This window comes from Scophthalmus maximus, chromosome 6 (genome assembly GCF_022379125.1).
Source record: "Scophthalmus maximus strain ysfricsl-2021 chromosome 6, ASM2237912v1, whole genome shotgun sequence".
NCBI classification, from domain to species: Eukaryota; Metazoa; Chordata; class Actinopteri; order Pleuronectiformes; family Scophthalmidae; genus Scophthalmus; species Scophthalmus maximus.
In genome coordinates this window covers 16281284-16298085 of record NC_061520.1, presented here as the reverse complement: position 1 = coordinate 16298085, position 16802 = coordinate 16281284, and the positions used below count along the sequence as shown (strand labels likewise).

Sequence of the window (16802 nt, the reverse complement as noted above, 5' to 3'; positions counted from 1 at the left end):
CTATTCCCGAGTACATCTTCAACTTGATACCAGTCTCTGTCTGTGGAAGTTGAGGATCCATTACGGGTCATGATTTTTTCTTGTCTGCCGATGTTTTCACTGAAAAGTGATCCGGAGCAGAGGTCACGGTGACAACAACAGTGTCTGAAGACACAAAAGAATCCAAAGCAGTCTCTGTGAAAAGAATAACATGATTCTTGTGTTCTGACATGTTTGGATTCTTAAGTCTTTCTAATGTCTTGTTTTGAGGTGATGTTAGTCAACAGATTAGCTAGTCAATACAGAAATATTTCATGATATTTATGCAAAGTATCATTGACCAATCATTTACTAAGCAGAGATGCAAATAATGTCCTGGTTTTAGTCTTTTTTATCTGCAGAGTTGCTTTACTCTTTATGACTTTGACTAAACACATAAAACCTTTTTCACTAATGGTCACAAAAATGCTATTTCAGCAATTACTTTTGTCTCTGGAAAACTTTGATGGAGCATTTTATTATGGAAATGATCAATTGATACACTGAAAAGATGTATCAACGACTCTAGGATTAACTCCACTGTTTGACCTGGATTATTTTTGGCAGGATGTCGTGGTTGTCGAGCTTAAAGAGGAGCAATTTATAGACTAACAGCACAAGACCGATCTGAGGAAAGTGAGGCTGGAGAAAGCACCTTGTACATACTGCTTGTTTGTAGCATCTCACCTTGCTCATATGGAAATTCATGGAGATTCATGTTAATTCATGCACTGAGAAAGGGGTTGATACTGAACATCAAAGTCATTTAAAATGTATGAATGCATCAAACCTCTGCCTGGCACTGGTTGTGTCCATATTAGAAATCTACAGGTAGCTACTACACCAATGTGCATGTAAATCTCCTTCGTGACACCTGGATTTCACTTTGGTGGCACAAACATCTGGATATGGTTTATAAAGGACAACGTTTGAAACAAAACATTTCGAGCAGCGGGAGATTTACGGACATTGTCAAAGCTAAACAACAAGGTCTGTTTGACCAAACTGGCGAATGCTATAAACAGCAGTTAAGGGTTGAAGTTAAAGTTTTAGACACGCAGGGGGCAAATTGGGGCAAGTTTTGAAAATGTGGGAGAGTAGAGGAGAGACTCATGCAGGTATTGAATGAGCATGTAGAAGGCAAAAAACAGCCCCTGCATGTCCAATCATGACATGATTTTTAGATTTTTAAGACAGGGGGGGGGAATGATACCATAACCACATTCCCAGTTCTGTGACATGCAGCATTCACCCTGGTTTAAGGTGTACACAGACAGAGTCGCTGTACTCACTGGTTTCCCATCCCTGTGATATGCAGTGGACAGAAGAAACACACACACATACATACATACACACATACACACACACGGTTAAACGTGACAAAATGACATGTAGCTGTGTCTTTGTTTTTGGAGTGTGAAATTTAGTGCAATGAAGTCAAAACCTTTGGCAACACTTAACACACAGAGAATCAAACTGATAAACGTCTGCAGCTGCTGTTAAAAAAAAAAGGTCTAAATATATAATTAAAACCTGACCAGGATGATTTTCCTTTGAAATCTGGAGTTTCTCAGGAATTAGTAGGCAAGTCGAGATCTGACGTCAACCGGGGGGGAAGAGCAAAACAAAATTCATTGGGTTGGACATTTGAGCAGAGAAAGACCCGAGGGGTGTAGCGTGTTTGAAAGTAGCGGCACACGGGGAGCAGTTTGTGATTCACTGTTTATTTCAAAAACATTGTTTCTTTAACAACTGGTGTCAACTACTTGCCTGTATGCACCCACTGAATGACTGGTTCACACAGAGAGAGTCTGATTGGTCGGCTGCTGTCAGTGACACAACTAATGGGCTCTAGAGCTTATTAATTGATCAGCAGGGATCCTAGTGTGTGTGTGTGTGTGTGTGTGTGTGTGTGTGTGTGTGTGTGTGTGAGAGTGTGTGTGTGTGTGTGTGTGAGAGAGAGACAGCGAGACAGAGAGGCAGCGAGAGAGAGAGAGAGAGAGAGAGAGAGAGAGAGAGAGTGAAAGTGAGTTGAGAGGGAAATGTTTGGAGCAACAGAAATAGGGAAGAGCAAATGAGCAAACCAAACATATTTGAAGCAATTGCTGGTACAGGAAAGCAGTGGGAAGTTACACACCTTGTCGTGTTCGCTGCGAAAACCTGCTCTACAGAATAATACCGGCGGGGCTACACCAGGACATACACTACAGATATCCATAAATAGTCGGACAATAATCCTTCCTCCATCTACGATCATTCAGAGGACTGGTCTGCATGGAGCCATGACCACACGGTATGTCATGTCGGTGTCCGACCTTTGAAACTGCAGCAGCACCACACACACACACACACACACACACACACACACACACGTTCTTCTTCCTATATGAGAAATGTGCATCTGCATGACACGACCACTCACTTCAGCAGCAGCAACGTTGCGACGAGCTGCGGTTTGACGAGTGACTTTTAGAAAGGCGTTTCCACCGCTAATCGAGAGCGTCCTGGTGTGAAACAGCAGCTGACAGGAGACGCGTCGTCGACAGTTAACGTCGCTCGCTGGTCAATGTCGCCGGGGAGACGAGCAGTCACGGGGACCACACCGGAAGAGTGTTCGGCGTGTTTTTCTCGTGACTCCTACCTGAAGGTGTGTCGGTCAGTGAGGTCCAGCAGCCGCGTCCGGGGCACAGAGTCTGTCGGCGAGTGTCTCCGGCTCGGCGCGCGCTCTCTCTCTGAATCTGGACCCGGCAGCCTCACCAGCTGCGGCGCTGCTGCTGACGTCACCGCGGAGCAGCGCAGGGGCGGACGACGGGCCAATAGGCGCCCGGGCTGTGGCGCCCAGGTAAACAGTCCTGCCACGCTATTGGCCATCTCCTTTCACCGGCGACTCCCCGCGTGCTGTACTTACTGTTTGACGAAAGCCCCGGAGGTGAGCTGGTGTCAGTGTGCAGCTAAATAGCTACCTTGTGGCGAGAGTAGATCTTGGAGGTAGGGAGGGGCATTGCCATGGATGCACTGATGTGTGAGTAGGGAGATTTTGTATTCAGTCCCGAATGAGTCCCTCACGTAGAGTGAGTGAAGGACAGGTGTGATGTGATCATATTTTCGTATCCTCATCAGGATCCTAGCATCGCTGTTTTGGACGTATTGAAGCTTTTGAATGCTCTTGCCATTAGTCCCGACGAGGAGAGCGTTGCAGTGGTCCAGCCTTGAGGAGACAAAGGCGTTGACAAGTTTTTCAGCATCTGACAGAGTGTGGACGGAGTTTGGCAATGTTCCTGAGATGATAGAAGGAGGTCTTGCACATACGTTTATGTGGGTGTCAAATGTAAGACGAGGGTCAAATCTTACACCCAGGTTGGTGACTGTTGATGTTAGGGGTATATTTTGACCAGAGAAGGTGATGTGGATTATGGGGGATGACTGGACCTGGTGTGGTGTGCCAACTTAAATAGCTTCTGTTTATGGAACTATCAAGCTGTAGGAAGTTTTCTGTCATCTACGCCTTTATCTCCTCAAGACAGGAGCTCAGTGATGATGATGATGCTCTAGATGAGATAGGGTTGTTTTTTATGTAGAGCTGTGTGTAATCCCTGTAGCAATGGAGGATATTCCATGTTGGCTGATGATGTGACCAAGCGGAAGAGTGTAGAGGGTGAAAAGAATGGGGCCGAGAACCGACCTTTGGGGGACTCCACAAGTGACAGTGAGTGTTTTTGATTTTGCTCCTCCCAAGGAGATGTATTCTGTTCTTCCAGACAGGTAGGACTGGAACCAGCTCAGGGCGGAGTCAGAGAGTTGGATGGTGTAGTGGAGGTGCTGAAGGACGATGTTATGGTCAACCTTGTCGAAAGCTGCAGACAGATCCAGAAGGATGAGGAGCGATGGTGACCCAGTGTCAGCCGCCACCAGCAGGTCATTCGTGACCCTGACCAGGGCTGTTTCGGTGCTGTGGGCGGAACGGAAGCCGGATTGGAACTTCTCAAATAGGGAGTGAGAATATAGGTGGTCCTGAAGATGGGCGGCGACTCCTTTTTCCAGTACTTGGACAGAAATGGGAGGTTGGAAATGGGCCTGTAGTTGGCAAGGATTTCTGGGTCTAAGCTGGGTTTCTTGAGGAGGGTTCTGATGACAGCAGTTTTGTGAGCAGATGGAACATAACCAGCCTGGAGTGAGTGGTTGATGACTTGGGTGATTAGAGGACTTAGAGTGCAGATGTTGGATTTTACCAGGGCTGTATGAAAAGGGTCCAGGGTACAGGTGGAGGGTTTCGGATGATGTCCTAAACCTGGGGAAGCAGCAGAAAGGCTGGAAATTCTCAGGTAGTGGGTCGGCAATAGGGACAGACAGAGCAGGGGAGCTGGAGAGAAGAGAGCGGATGGTGTCGACTTTTTTCCTGAAGAAGATGAAGTTTTTGCACTGCTCTTCTGTGGCATCGGTTTGTGAGAGAGTTTGTGGCTTGAGGAGATGATTTATGGTAGAGAAAAGCTGCTTGGAGTTTCCAGGACTTTTATTGATGATGTAGAGTAGAACTGTGACCGTACTTTTCTAAGTGACTTTGAGTATAGGCCCAGTAGCAGCTGTGACTTTAGTTGTGATGATGGATTTTCTTAATGGCTGTTTTTTAATTTTCATAGTTGTAATGACAGTGTCTTGCTGTTGCATTGTCTGTCCAACACTGGACTCATCAGCACTTATGGAATACACAAATGAAGGTTGTAGACAGACTTCTATCTCTGGTGGTCCAACTGACCTCTGTCTTACAAACTGTCTTCAATCACAAGTAAGATTTTTTAAAGTTTTTTTTAAGGTTTTACTTTAGGCTCCTAAAAGTTTTTGTGGTTCATTTTTTGTGTACGTTAAAAGCAATAACATTTTATGTATGTCCTTTTTCCCTCATACATGCTCTGTTAAATATGTTGGTTATCGATGCTGTTTATTCTGTGTACTCTGTTATTTGGAGTGCATGTGCATATTGTTTTGGAGAATTTTGCAGAATAAAGTCAATATACGCCCACAGGGCTAAAATGTAGCCCACAGGACTTCTCCATGTTCACCCATCCTGCAGGTGCGCGCTTTTCGGTTACACTAGGTTTGTGTTGTTCAGCTTGTGGTGGCTTAGTGCGCCATCTAGTGGATTACGTCACCCTTAAAACATTTCAAAACAAAAGATGTTGCCAGAAGTGTTCCAAGGGACCTGGCAAAAGCGACCTGGGGGGCCCTACATCGAACCAAACCAAAAAGTTTTGTCAATTTAATTGAAAAAAAAACCCCACCACCATCACAGGAACATCAAACACACATTCAGACATTTGTCTTCAACCAAATCTCTAAAATGACAAAGCTTTTGGCAGAAAACTAGGGGCATGGGGCCTTGTAAGGGGCTTTCCAACCATGGTGTTGTTGAAGTCTACTGTACATAGACAATCAAAGAATTTAAGGGGGTTCTCAAAAAATTCTTGTTGCTGTGGAGGGCCCCAGCTAATCGCCTGATTTGCCTACCCTGTTGTGATGCCCCTGGGCGACCTGATATGTAAATGGCAAACACTGTATCTTAGTTGATGTCATAATGACTTGACACAAACCCAGGAGACAAGGCAAGGTAAAAAAAATTGCAAAAATTTCAATTATTAAACAATGAGCCAGCAGGGTATACCACGGAGTGTAAAAACGGACGATCTGACGATGAGTAGAGATCTGAACCTGGATTATATCTGCTGCAGGTGGGTGGAATGACAGACAGCAGCAACTCCAAAACTCCACCCAGCTCCATACACAGACACGGGAAGACAGACAGGACACGGGAAGGAGGGGCAACAGCAGAGCACAGGAAAGCTATTTTCCTGAAAGTCTAAATGGCCAACAGCATTTTATAAGATTCAAATGTTGAAAATATTTTTATTGTGCCAGAGCTGCCTTGCCTGCCTGCCCGGCCTCCGGGCCGTCCCCCAGAACTGCCATGCCCGCCTGCCCGGCCTCCGGGCCGTCCCCCAGAACTGCCATGCCCGCCTGCCCGGGCAGTCCCCCAGAACTGTCATGCCCGCCTGCCCGGCCTCCGGGCCGTCCCCCAGAACTGCCATGCCCGCCTGCCCGGCCTCCGGGCCGTCCCCCAGAACTGCCATGCCCGCCTGCCCGGGCAGTCCCCCAGAACTGTCATGCCCGCCTGCCCGGCCTCCGGGCCGTCCCCCAGAGCTCCTACGCCCGCTGAACCCCCCCCCAACAAGACCCCTGTTGGGTTCCCCAGTGACATTTTTTTCCGGATCCGTCCTGGCCCCCTTCCTCCTGGCCCGCTCTGAGTATTTTTATTTTTTGGACCGTCTGAAATTTGGTCCTTGAGAGGGGGGTTCTGTCATGATCTTGTGTTTTGTATTTCCTGTTTTATTTTGAATTAGTTTTTGTACTTCCTGTTTCCCTGTCTCGTTTCACTTTGTTTTCCCTGTGTCTCCTGCCCCTGTGTTTGTCTGCACCTGTTCCTAATGTTCAATTTGCCCTGCCCACCTTGTGTGTATTTAGTCTCTGTGCTTCCCTTTGTCTGTGTCAGATCGTCTGTTGTTTTTCCCCCAGTCTGTCCTGAGTCGTCTGTTTCTGTGGTGTTCCCTGGTCTGTTCCTGTTGTTTTTTCCCCAGTCTGTTCCTGTGGTTTTCCCTGGTCTGTTCCTGTTGTTTTTTCCCCAGTCTGTTCCTGTGGTTTTCCCTGGTCAGTTCCTGATGTATTCCCCGGTCTGTTTCTGCTGTTTACCCCGAGTCTGTAACTATGATTGTCTCCCGGTCTGATCACTGTGATTTTTTTCCCCTGGCTCCAGTGTTTCAGTTTTCTTTTTTTTTTACTACGTAGTGTGGATACCCTTGTTTGGATTTTGAGTTGTTTGTTTTATTATTAAATATCCTTTTTTGCCACATCCTGCATTTGGGTCCTGCTTCCTACTCACCTACCCGACAGTGCATGGGGCCTTTTAAGGGGGTTTGCAATGGTGTGGTTGTTGTCTAATGTACACAATTAAAGAATTTAAGGGGGTTCTCACAATTGTTGTTGCTGTGGAGGGCCCCAGCCAATCGCCTGCACTGTTGTGAAGCCCCTGGGCGACCTGATATATACATGGCAAACTTGTATCTTAGTTGACACAAAGTGGCCAACAGCATTTTATAAGATTAAAATGTTGGAAATGTTGTTATTGTCCCAACATGTTTCTTAAGTAAAATGATAGTTAGGCCACTGTTTCTGTGTAAAAAAAGAAAAAAGTAAAAGCAGTGCATTTATTAAGAATCCATCAGTTCTGCTTTCATAAAGTGGCACACCAACAAATTTGGGGAAGTTTTTGAAGGTGAGTGTCTTCCTTTAGTTTTCAACCAGTAATGCAAGTCTAACCAACAGGTCGATCATTTATTACAGCAGAAAAACCAACATCTACTGGTCAATTTCTTCACAACTGTCGTCGGAACAAAGCTGCTGCGGTGTCTTGGTGCGGCCATTGGGGGGCGCTGTGGTTTAAACGCTGCAGTGTTTTGGTCCAGACGGACCCTCTCGTCATGGTCGTTGGTAGCGAGCCGCCAGTTGCCTAGTGACGAAAAACTCCAGACTGCTGCTGCTGATTTCCTGCGTTTTCAAAACCTCGTCGCTGCCACTCCTCTAGTTCCAAGTTTTCTCAACACATTTCCTATGTTTATCTCGTCTTCACCGCTGGACTATGGTGCAAAAGTAGCACTTAAATCTCGCGGGGAGCTCCGCGCCACGTGTTTATCGTGTCGTGTTATGAATAGTTTTGAAGAATGATGAATAATTACATCTCCATCAGGGTCGTTGGGAAAGGGAGCTATGGGGAGGTGAACCTGGTGAAACACAAGTCAGACCGAAAACAGGTGAGATACGAGATGAATGTCTTGAGTCTTTAAAATACATGTTTGTTTAGTGTTTTTCACAAACGCCTCTGCAGTTGCTTTACATGTTTATAGTGAGCAGGCTAGACGCTACGAAGAGCTAGCTTACAGTTAGCTGACGTCAGCTAAAGCCTTGAAGACACGCTCTTGACGGTTGACTTTGATGTGTTTCTTGTCTCCAGTGTTACTCCAAAAGATCTTAAAGGGTTTGAGGAACTGTAGCTGCATAATGGATTAGTACTGACCAGTACCTTGACTGTTGTTCTGTTGTAAATGAAGTCCAAAAACAATCAAATGTATTTGTTTCATCGCTTTAGAAATGTGCTGGTTCATGTGTGGTTTACTAACACTGAAAAGATTTGTAAATCCCTGGTCTCCTTTGTGAATGTGATATCATCCGCTGGCTAAATGTGTTTGTCCATCTGGCTTGCATTTTAGTTTGTGAATTTTTAAACTTTCACAAATTGACAAAGATTCCATGGCTTCCTTAGCTTACTACTCAGTAATTATGCATTTTGTTTCGTTTCAGTATGTTATAAAGAAGCTGAATTTGACCACTTCCTCTAAGAGGGAGCGACACGCCGCAGAGCAGGAGGCACAGCTCCTGTCCCAGCTGCGACATCCCAACATTGTGACGTACAAGGAGTCGTGGGAGGGAAATGACTGCCAGCTGTACATTGTGATGGGTTTCTGTGAAGGTGGTGACCTCTATCACAGACTTAAGCAGCAAAAGGGGGAGCTTTTACCTGAGAGGCAGGTGGTGGAGTGGTTTGTCCAGATAGCCATGGCACTCCAGGTACGGTACATTGTCTTAATGAAAGTGAGATCCACGTGAACTCAGACACATTTTTTCTTTCTTTATAGAGTACATCATGTTAAAGTCACTTTGGTTTTCAGTACCTGCATGAGAGGAACATTCTCCATCGAGACCTGAAAACACAGAACATCTTCCTGACAAAAACCAACATCATCAAAGTTGGGGACCTCGGCATTGCACGAGTTTTGGATAACCAGAATGATATGGCCAGCACACTCATAGGGACCCCATACTACATGAGTCCTGAGCTCTTCTCCAACAAACCCTACAACCACAAGGTATTTGAGTTATCTGCTCTTAATGTGTGTACTTTATTTCTCAATGAGTGAACTGCTTTACAACCTATGTATTTTTTCTCTCTAGTCAGATGTTTGGGCCCTGGGTTGCTGTGTGTATGAAATGTCCACACTTAAACATGCCTTCAATGCCAAGGACATGAACTCACTGGTGTATCGCATAGTAGAAGGAAAGGTGGGTTTCATCTCTTTATTAATGTTTATTCAATAAAGTATGCATTCGGGTCAAGTTCAAACTGTAATTAGGTACACAGTGAATTTTTTTTGCTTTTACATTAAACAGAAATCCCTCTTTTTGTAAATAAATGTATAATTCCGTTAGTCTTTTGGATCTGCAGCTCACTGATCATTTTGTGAGCATATCAGCAGAGTTCAGTGACTAACTGAACTCTAAAAAAAGACTGTTGTGGAAAATAGTCTTGAAATGAATGTGGGAATGGTTGGTTGCTAAATTCTTCTCATATAAAGACACCACGTTGTTTTTCAGCCTTCGTTATCTAGGAATATTACAGAAATGTAAAGTACAAAAACATTTTCCCTCTGCTTTCCTCATCAGCTGCCACAGATGCCCAGTAGATATGATCCCCAGCTGGGAGATTTGATCAAGAGCATGTTGTGTAAGAGACCCGAAGACAGGCCGGATGTCAAACTTATCCTCCGGCAGCCCTTCATCAAAAGACAAATTGCCATGTTCCTTGAGGCCACCAAAGAGTAGGTGGACTCCTAAAAGTTAATTATTTATGCCAGAACCTTACCCTATGTAAAGCCTCCAGCTTTAGGAAACAGATTTGAGCTTGAGAAATAATGCACGAGTTGTGTGCTGGTTTGATAGTTCAAATCGCAGTGGAGAGTCCAGTAAGAACTCTGGGTTTGCCTTTACAGAGAATGGTTCCAATAACCAGGCCTTGTTGTGATGAAGAGTTCCTTTATCATTCCTTTAGGCGATTTGATTTACCTTTAGGTAAGTGCTTTGTGAGAAATTGTGCTTATTTTCCAGGTGGTGGTCTGGTTTGTATTTAAAATGTGGTCAAGTAACTTATTGTCTCGCCTCTGTGTCTGCTATAATTCAAAGGATGGGATTCTGAGATGAGCCCCTACCTGTTATTTGCGATGAGATCCCAGATCCCAGGAGTGTGTGCCTTAGATCCTATGATCATTGCACCAAGGGGATTGTGTGATAGGATTTCAATTAACGATTATCAATAATTGGAATGAACATTCAAACTGTGCAACTTATGACAGTTACTCACTAATCAACAAGCACATGGTAAAAGAGAAGCATAGGAGCATAAACAACACAAATTTAACGAGTAAAATGCACAATTGTAGCTAGCAGAAGAATACTGTAACACAACTCAGAAATACTGTTACAGGCTGGCAGTCAGCTTTGTGTCACACCGTTTAAATAGACAAGACAACTCTTCAAATTCATCCATCCATTATCTATACTGCTTTATCCTTTAAGGGTCGCGGGGGGCTGGAGTCAATCCCAGTTGACAAATGGGGCAAGGGGGGTCCACCTTGGACAGGTCGTCAACATATTGGAGCAAACATACAGATACAAACAACCATTCACTCTCGCATTCACACCTAAGTTGCAATTTAGAGTCTCCAATTGACCTCAATCTGCATGTCTTTGGACTGTGGGAGGAAGCCGGAGAGAACCCATACAGACACGGTTCGTGGTTGGTTCGAAGCAGCATGCAAACCCAGAACCTTCTTATCGTGAAGCGACAGCGCTAACCACTACACCACCGTGCATCCCTCTCAAAATACACTGCTAAATAGAAACACTAACAGATTGTGCATAGAGACATGGCATTTTTTTTTAAAGAGCTGTTTTTTTCCCCACACAAGAAAAACTGCCAAATCAAGAAAGAAAGCTGCGATTGGAATTGGTGTTTGTAGAGAGAACAGCGAACTGTCTGTGATTTCATCTCAGCCCAAACCTGAGAGACTGCCTCCAAGTCCTCAGCGGGAACCTCTTGTCAGGGTGAAACGGGTGAGTGACTTACCAATAGCAAGGACGAATTTATACAAAGATGTCTGGGGTCTTGTTTGATATCATCACAATTATTATGGTATGATGTGTCTTTTCTCATTCACTCAGAATAATGAAAACTTGAACAATGTCAGTTATAATTCATAATAAGGGGTCTGCTGTGCCTAGCACATAATTGCAATGAAGACAAACCGTATTAATATTTGTAAGCTCAGTGAATCCAATTGAAGTATTGTTTCTGTGATAGAAGACGTATCCCTTAAACAGATTTTTAAAACACGCACAGAAAAGCTGCAATCAAGTGCAGCTGGATCACAGCAAATACATTTATTTTGTAGAATGTTTTATCCTGACACAGAATCCATGGGAAAGACTAATAATAACACATTGAATTCAGGTTTTCCAAAAGACCAATTCTGAATACGTTCCATGAATGTGTATTTATTCTAGATTTATCCCGGTCATCAATGTAGTAAGATGTCAAAAGCAGCCTTTGTGGATTGTTGATCCCAAGCCTAGCAGGGAATCATCAGTGTTTATTATGGTTTGTGATTTCCCCTGCAGCCTCAGAAAGAAGAGAAATCACAACAGCGTAACATTTATAACGGTGTCACCGACTGTACTCCAGTCCAAACTACTCCACCACCACCCAAACCCCTTTCGCCCGATGATCTCAAAGTCAGCTCCGCATCCCTGGCAACTGTCAGCAACATCAATATTGATATCCAACTGCAGGAGGATGAAGACCCGTTGAAGAGACAGCTGCAGAGGCCCCAGTCAGTTGGGTCACACCACCGGGCAGGTAATGAACACGTGACTCGCAGTGTGCACAAAGACAGCATTGGAAGGGGGAAACCAGATCCTTCCCCCCGTCTTTCCCCCGTTAAGCTCCCTCTCAAGTCTGTGTCAGGTGTTGGCAGTAGGGGAGGCGAAGAGAGATGGGCACCCAGTGGATTGTTAGACATTCAGCCACAGGCCACGCCAAAACCTGGGGATACATTTTCTGTCTTTGGGGAGAAGCAGATGAAAGATGTGGATGCTAAGGATGATACCGTGGAGTTACTTCAAGAGGCTGAAATGGAGAAGCCAAAGCTGAAAGTGGAGAAAGGGGCTGCTCTGTCTGCACACAAATTTAATACAGAACAAATTGGAGTGGGTGTGGAAGTGATTATGGAAAATAAAGATGACACCATTACTCTTCTCAAAGGAGCTCCAACACAACAACCACATACCTCAGACATCCAAGTAAGTGCTGAGAACAACTGAGTGATAGGTTTTTCTCTTTTTATGAGTTTTAATTTATTTTGTTTTATTTGATGTAGGACATCTTAGAATCTACTGAAAAGCTGTTAGAGCCGCTCCCTCCAACTCTGGTAAGAACTGAAATTCTCGCACTGCCTTCGCTGACTGTGTAACAATGCTCACACCCAATAAGTGCAAGACATCATTGTGATTTTTTGGGGGAAAACATTTTTCCACATAGGGAAAAAAGGTGTAATTGTGTTTGTTTAGGAGCCTGAGATGGAGCAAACTCCCTTGCCAGTCAGTAAGCCGGGTCTGACCACTCCTTGCCAAACTCCCCCACAGTTTTCATCAGAACCTTCTATGTCACAGCGGCACAGAGCGAAAGACAAAAGATGGACACATGGGGAGCAGCACAAGGTAAAGATCGATACAGGAGTTGATATTAGGTTGCACTTTCGTCATTGAATTACACTGTAACGCAATATTACATTTATTATGTGATAATGTAACAACATGAGAAAAGTGAGAGAAACTTTTAAAATTTTTTCTAGAAAACCCTAGTTCATGTTCTTAGAAAGTCATAGAGGTTAATCTTGTATTTATTTTTTTTAGTCTAAGGTGGCTGCTCTGAGACCTTTACCTCCACTTCCTGTTGAGAGCAGAGCCACGGAGGAGAAGAAGAGGAACAAGAGGAGCACGGAGAGCAAGAAAGCTGACAGGGCTGCAACCTCCACATCAGTTAGTTCCTGTAAGAATGGATTGTCTCCCCTGCCACAGGTGAGAGTGCTCCTCCACTCACAAACAGTATTCAGCCATATAACTTCTCAACCGTATACATAGCTGAATGAGCATTTTGCCTAAGACAGTTTAGCAAACCATATCAACATTTCTGAAATATTAAACAAGGAACTAGCTCTCTGAAGCTGTCTTTGGATGCTAAGGAGAGCAAGAGCCCTGGAACCCATCGTGTGCTCCTGCTTCTGAGGCATCACTGTGTGGTTTTGGGGGGCTGCACTGCCTCTAACTCCAACATCCTGCAGGGCATAGTGAACTCGGCTGGGAACTCACTGATGCCTCCCTCGCCTCCCTCGCCTCCCTTCTGGACATTTACATCACCTGCCAAGCCCCCAGAGCAGCCAGGATAGCGACTGACCCCACTTACCCCTTTTCAGTCTCTTTCTGTCTCGGAGATTCTAACTCACCCATTTCACAATTGGATTATTAAAATATTAAAACTACAGCCAATTACTCACCCTGTGTAGGACATATTACTTGCACATCTTTTCACCATTGCTTTGCTTTCTATCTGTTACAGTCTATCTAGTACTGTGCTTTTGTTGTTGTTAAGCCTGACCCCCAACCTCACTCACATCCACCACAACTAATTTCCTCCCAGAATTTTGTAATTCTATTTTGATAGTCATTGATAGTTTTTTTTTTTTTTCTTCCAGGATCGTCCTTTGTCTGCCAGAGAGAGGAGGAGACTGAGGCAGTCCCAAGAGAGCGCCAGTCAACCAGGTACTAACTGTCTTTTCCCTCACCAACACCAGAACTTTATATTAAGACAGCACAAAAATATAATAAAACCTATGTTGCAGGAGGTTTGAATAAAGCAATGGAGGGATAAAAAAACAAACAGTTATTCATGACATTACACTTCCTAACATACACATGAATATACTTAATCACACTAAAAACAGCTGTGAATGTGCACATTTAATTATTTTAAGCTCTATAAAAACTAGGGGTGTGACGAGATATTATCGTGACATGATAATATTTCCTCGCCAAGGTGAAAAGCTGTTTCGCGGAGTAGTATCCAGCTGTAGCCATCTGCTTGGTCTACTGAGCGAGAGCAGTCCAACAGATCAGATCAAGAGGCAAAATTGAATGCTACTGAAGTACAGAGTTTTACTTTGATTATGGTTTGCACTAAGAAAAACTTAGTTTCAATTATTTTTTGTGATTTATACTTTTTTTATTTTTTTCATTTAGAAGGCAGTAAGATTTCAGTTAGAAGTTAAAAGCTCATGCATAGTTCATGCACAGTTATCAGGTCTGAAGAGACTCCTGAGAAATCATACAGGAGAGAAGCCACCAGTCAGTTGAGTTTGTGGCAAAATTTTTTACAGTGCTTGCATATTGTTCTGGTTTTTTACTGCACATGATAATTCATAGTCAGAAAGTAGAACTGAAGTGACACTCATTACATATGTAAAAAAAAAAAAATCCTTAATCACCTTTATGCCCTTTCCCAGGTGTTGATGCTGTAAGAAGAGCATCATATGACGTCACCTCCACCAAGGCTGAGCACTACAATGCCCCAGTCTCCAGATCTGCTTCAGACACTATGGCTGGGACCAACAGAAAGGTACTGATATCCCACCACTGTGACATCCAACTGTACCTCATACAGTTGCTGCCAGAAAATACACTTTATTTTATGTCTGCCAATATGACAATAAAGAATGAGTGTGCCTCATGAGGCGAATCTGTTAATGTTACAGTAAACTTCATTGTAGGTGTCGTACATTGCTTCATTACAGCAGGAGAAGTTGCTGGAGCAAAGGTCAGATGACGATGAATGCAGCTCATCTGCGAGTTCCACAGAGCGTTTGGATGGAGACTGCAGGGAGAAGTGAGTAGATGACATCAATTGCAACACAAATCTAATAAAGTCACCTGACGGTGTAATCCATGATTTGTGAATCATCTGCAGGAAGACTGAATCCAGCGACATGCAGGATTTAGTCCACATGATGACTCAAACTTTGAGTATGGATGTCTCAGATGGTGTGAGCGAGGTGGACAGAGGCAGATGGCAGATTGGCTCTACTGCGCTGCCAGAATTTAAACTGAACAGGAAGTACAGGGACACCCTGGTGCTTCATGGGAAGGGTCGAGAGGAAGCGGAGAACTTGTCGCTCGGTGAAATACCAATAGGTCAGATACTTTGATCGAACTCTTTTGTCATTAGTCAGTTTGTCACTCTGAAGCTGCCTTGTGTTTAACAAGTCTGTTTCTTTAAAAGGCTCCCCGTCCGGTCCAGCTAAGATAAGGAGAGCGATAGAACAACTGAGGACAGATGTGATGAAGGGCCTGGGGGTCAAGCTGCTGGACAAAGTACTGGAAATCATGGAGGAGGATGACGACACCAAGCGAGAGGTACGGTACCCCTGCTATAACTCCTTAAAATGCTCAGTACTATTGTTGAGTGTTGAAGAGGAGTAAATATCAATAGGAGCTGGGACTGTGTGTCTCTCGGTGCTTTGCAGATACTAAAGGATATCAATTACATTTGGTAATTCTGTACCAAATTCACTGTTTTTTCCTACCTTTCTGTTACTGCAGCTGTGCCTCCGTGAACAGATGGGAGATGAAAAATACCAAGCTTACGCCGTGATGGTGAGGCAGCTGAAATTCTTCGAGGATATTGCCTTCAAGGTTTAGAGAAGAACAGTGTGTATAGGCTAACATACGCATTTGTACTTCCTTGATACCGCTTGTGAGTACATGTTCACAAGAGTCAATCATTTAGACAGTTCTCGCATCACAGAATATGTTGAAACTAGAGCTGAAACAGATTAATCGTTTAGTAATCAATTACTATTGACATTTCAAGGACCAAACAACTAATCGAGAAAATAATCAACAGATTCATCGATTATGAAAATAATCGTTAGTTGCAGCCCCAGTTGAAACGAAACTGAAAGTGAAAATGGTGCGATATTGTTCACAAAGAAGAATTTGCCTCGTGAGAAAATCACCCTCCTTTTCCTGCTTACATCTAATTTGAATCTAGTACAAAAACAGAATTTGAAATTAATCCGGTATTTTTCAGGATGCCTATGCAAATATTGAAGTCGTGTTATAGCACCTTGACTGTCTACTTGCTCTACTACGTGTTGTAGTCATTATTCTTATTTTGTCATTTGTTTATTTATATTGTAAGTCAGAATTTCAATAATTTCTGTCTTTGATGTTCTTATACACACATTATTGTAATGTAGATGCACTGTAGATATTATTAACATTTTTTAAATATTTCTAATAAATCCTAAATATATCTTCTTGTTTGCACTTATTTTCCAAAATAAAACACGCATTTCTGTGACAAAAAAAAGTAACACACAAACATCCTCAGTGCCGCTGGAGAAGGTTGATTAACCCTTGGCTTTAAAACTGGCTGAACCCCTTCCTACAGAACAGCTTCAGCTCAGCCATATTTGAAGGATGTTTGGTGTGAACAACTCTCCGAGCTCATTCCACAGCATCTCTATTGGGTTGAAGTCTGGGCTCGAGCTGGACCACTCTTTGTTTGCAATCATTTGTTTGTAGATGTACATCAGTGATGCGGGTCGTTGTCCTGCTGCAACACTAAACTGCTGATGATTTAACCAAATAACATCCTGCATGTTGGGAGGTAAGAACCCATAATAATGATCAGCACATAGACAGTAGTAACCCTGGACAGTGCCATGACCTGGAGTAGGTTTTATAACCGGCAACTTAGATTTGAAAGAATATGGGAGTGTGATTTAATAGTTAAG

At 43.7% G+C, this 16802-nt stretch overlaps 2 protein-coding genes across 4 annotated transcripts in view; one reads left to right on the top strand and one right to left on the bottom strand.

The window, feature by feature from the left end:
- The window catches only part of camk1b (calcium/calmodulin-dependent protein kinase Ib), a 31029-nt gene extending 28125 nt beyond the window's left edge, over window positions 1-2904 (bottom strand). Inside the window, exon 1 of one of the 2 annotated variants that reach the window (XM_035631558.2) lies at window positions 2660-2904. In XM_035631558.2, the coding sequence (XP_035487451.2) occupies window positions 2660-2889 (230 nt within the window). In that variant the 5' untranslated portion in view covers window positions 2890-2904. Of the gene's footprint in view, window positions 1-2440; window positions 2627-2659 lie in introns of those variants that run through there. The other variant, XM_035631559.2, reaches the window with a different exon arrangement.
- A 4445-nt stretch (window positions 2905-7349) lies between these two features.
- On the top strand, window positions 7350-16319 carry nek4 (NIMA-related kinase 4). Of its 2 annotated transcripts, none has more exons than XM_035632375.2 (16): window positions 7350-7874; window positions 8422-8688; window positions 8790-8987; window positions 9073-9180; window positions 9562-9716; window positions 10863-11007; window positions 11572-12252; window positions 12330-12380; window positions 12520-12669; window positions 12865-13029; window positions 13704-13770; window positions 14511-14623; window positions 14799-14890; window positions 14972-15195; window positions 15284-15417; window positions 15604-16319. In XM_035632375.2, exons 1-16 carry the CDS (start codon window positions 7785-7787, stop codon window positions 15700-15702), a joined length of 2739 nt encoding a protein of 912 aa, XP_035488268.2. In that variant the 5' UTR covers window positions 7350-7784; the 3' UTR covers window positions 15703-16319. The 2 variants fall into 2 exon arrangements, with proteins under 2 accessions (XP_035488268.2, XP_035488269.2); XM_035632376.2 differs by lacking the exon at window positions 7350-7874 and adding an exon at window positions 8115-8188.
- The last annotated feature ends 483 nt before the right edge of the window (window positions 16320-16802 follow it).

Bases quoted from the DNA above. Each gene is read 5' to 3' on its own strand.
- nek4 (XM_035632375.2), top strand. From the start codon at position 7,785: ATGATGAATAATTACATCTCCATCAGGGTCGTTGGGAAAGGGAGCTAT. The intron at 13,030-13,703 runs GTGAGAGTGCTC...TTTTTCTTCCAG, and splicing joins GATTGTCTCCCCTGCCACAG to GATCGTCCTTTGTCTGCCAG. The intron at 14,891-14,971 runs GTGAGTAGATGA...AATCATCTGCAG, and splicing joins GATGGAGACTGCAGGGAGAA to GAAGACTGAATCCAGCGACA.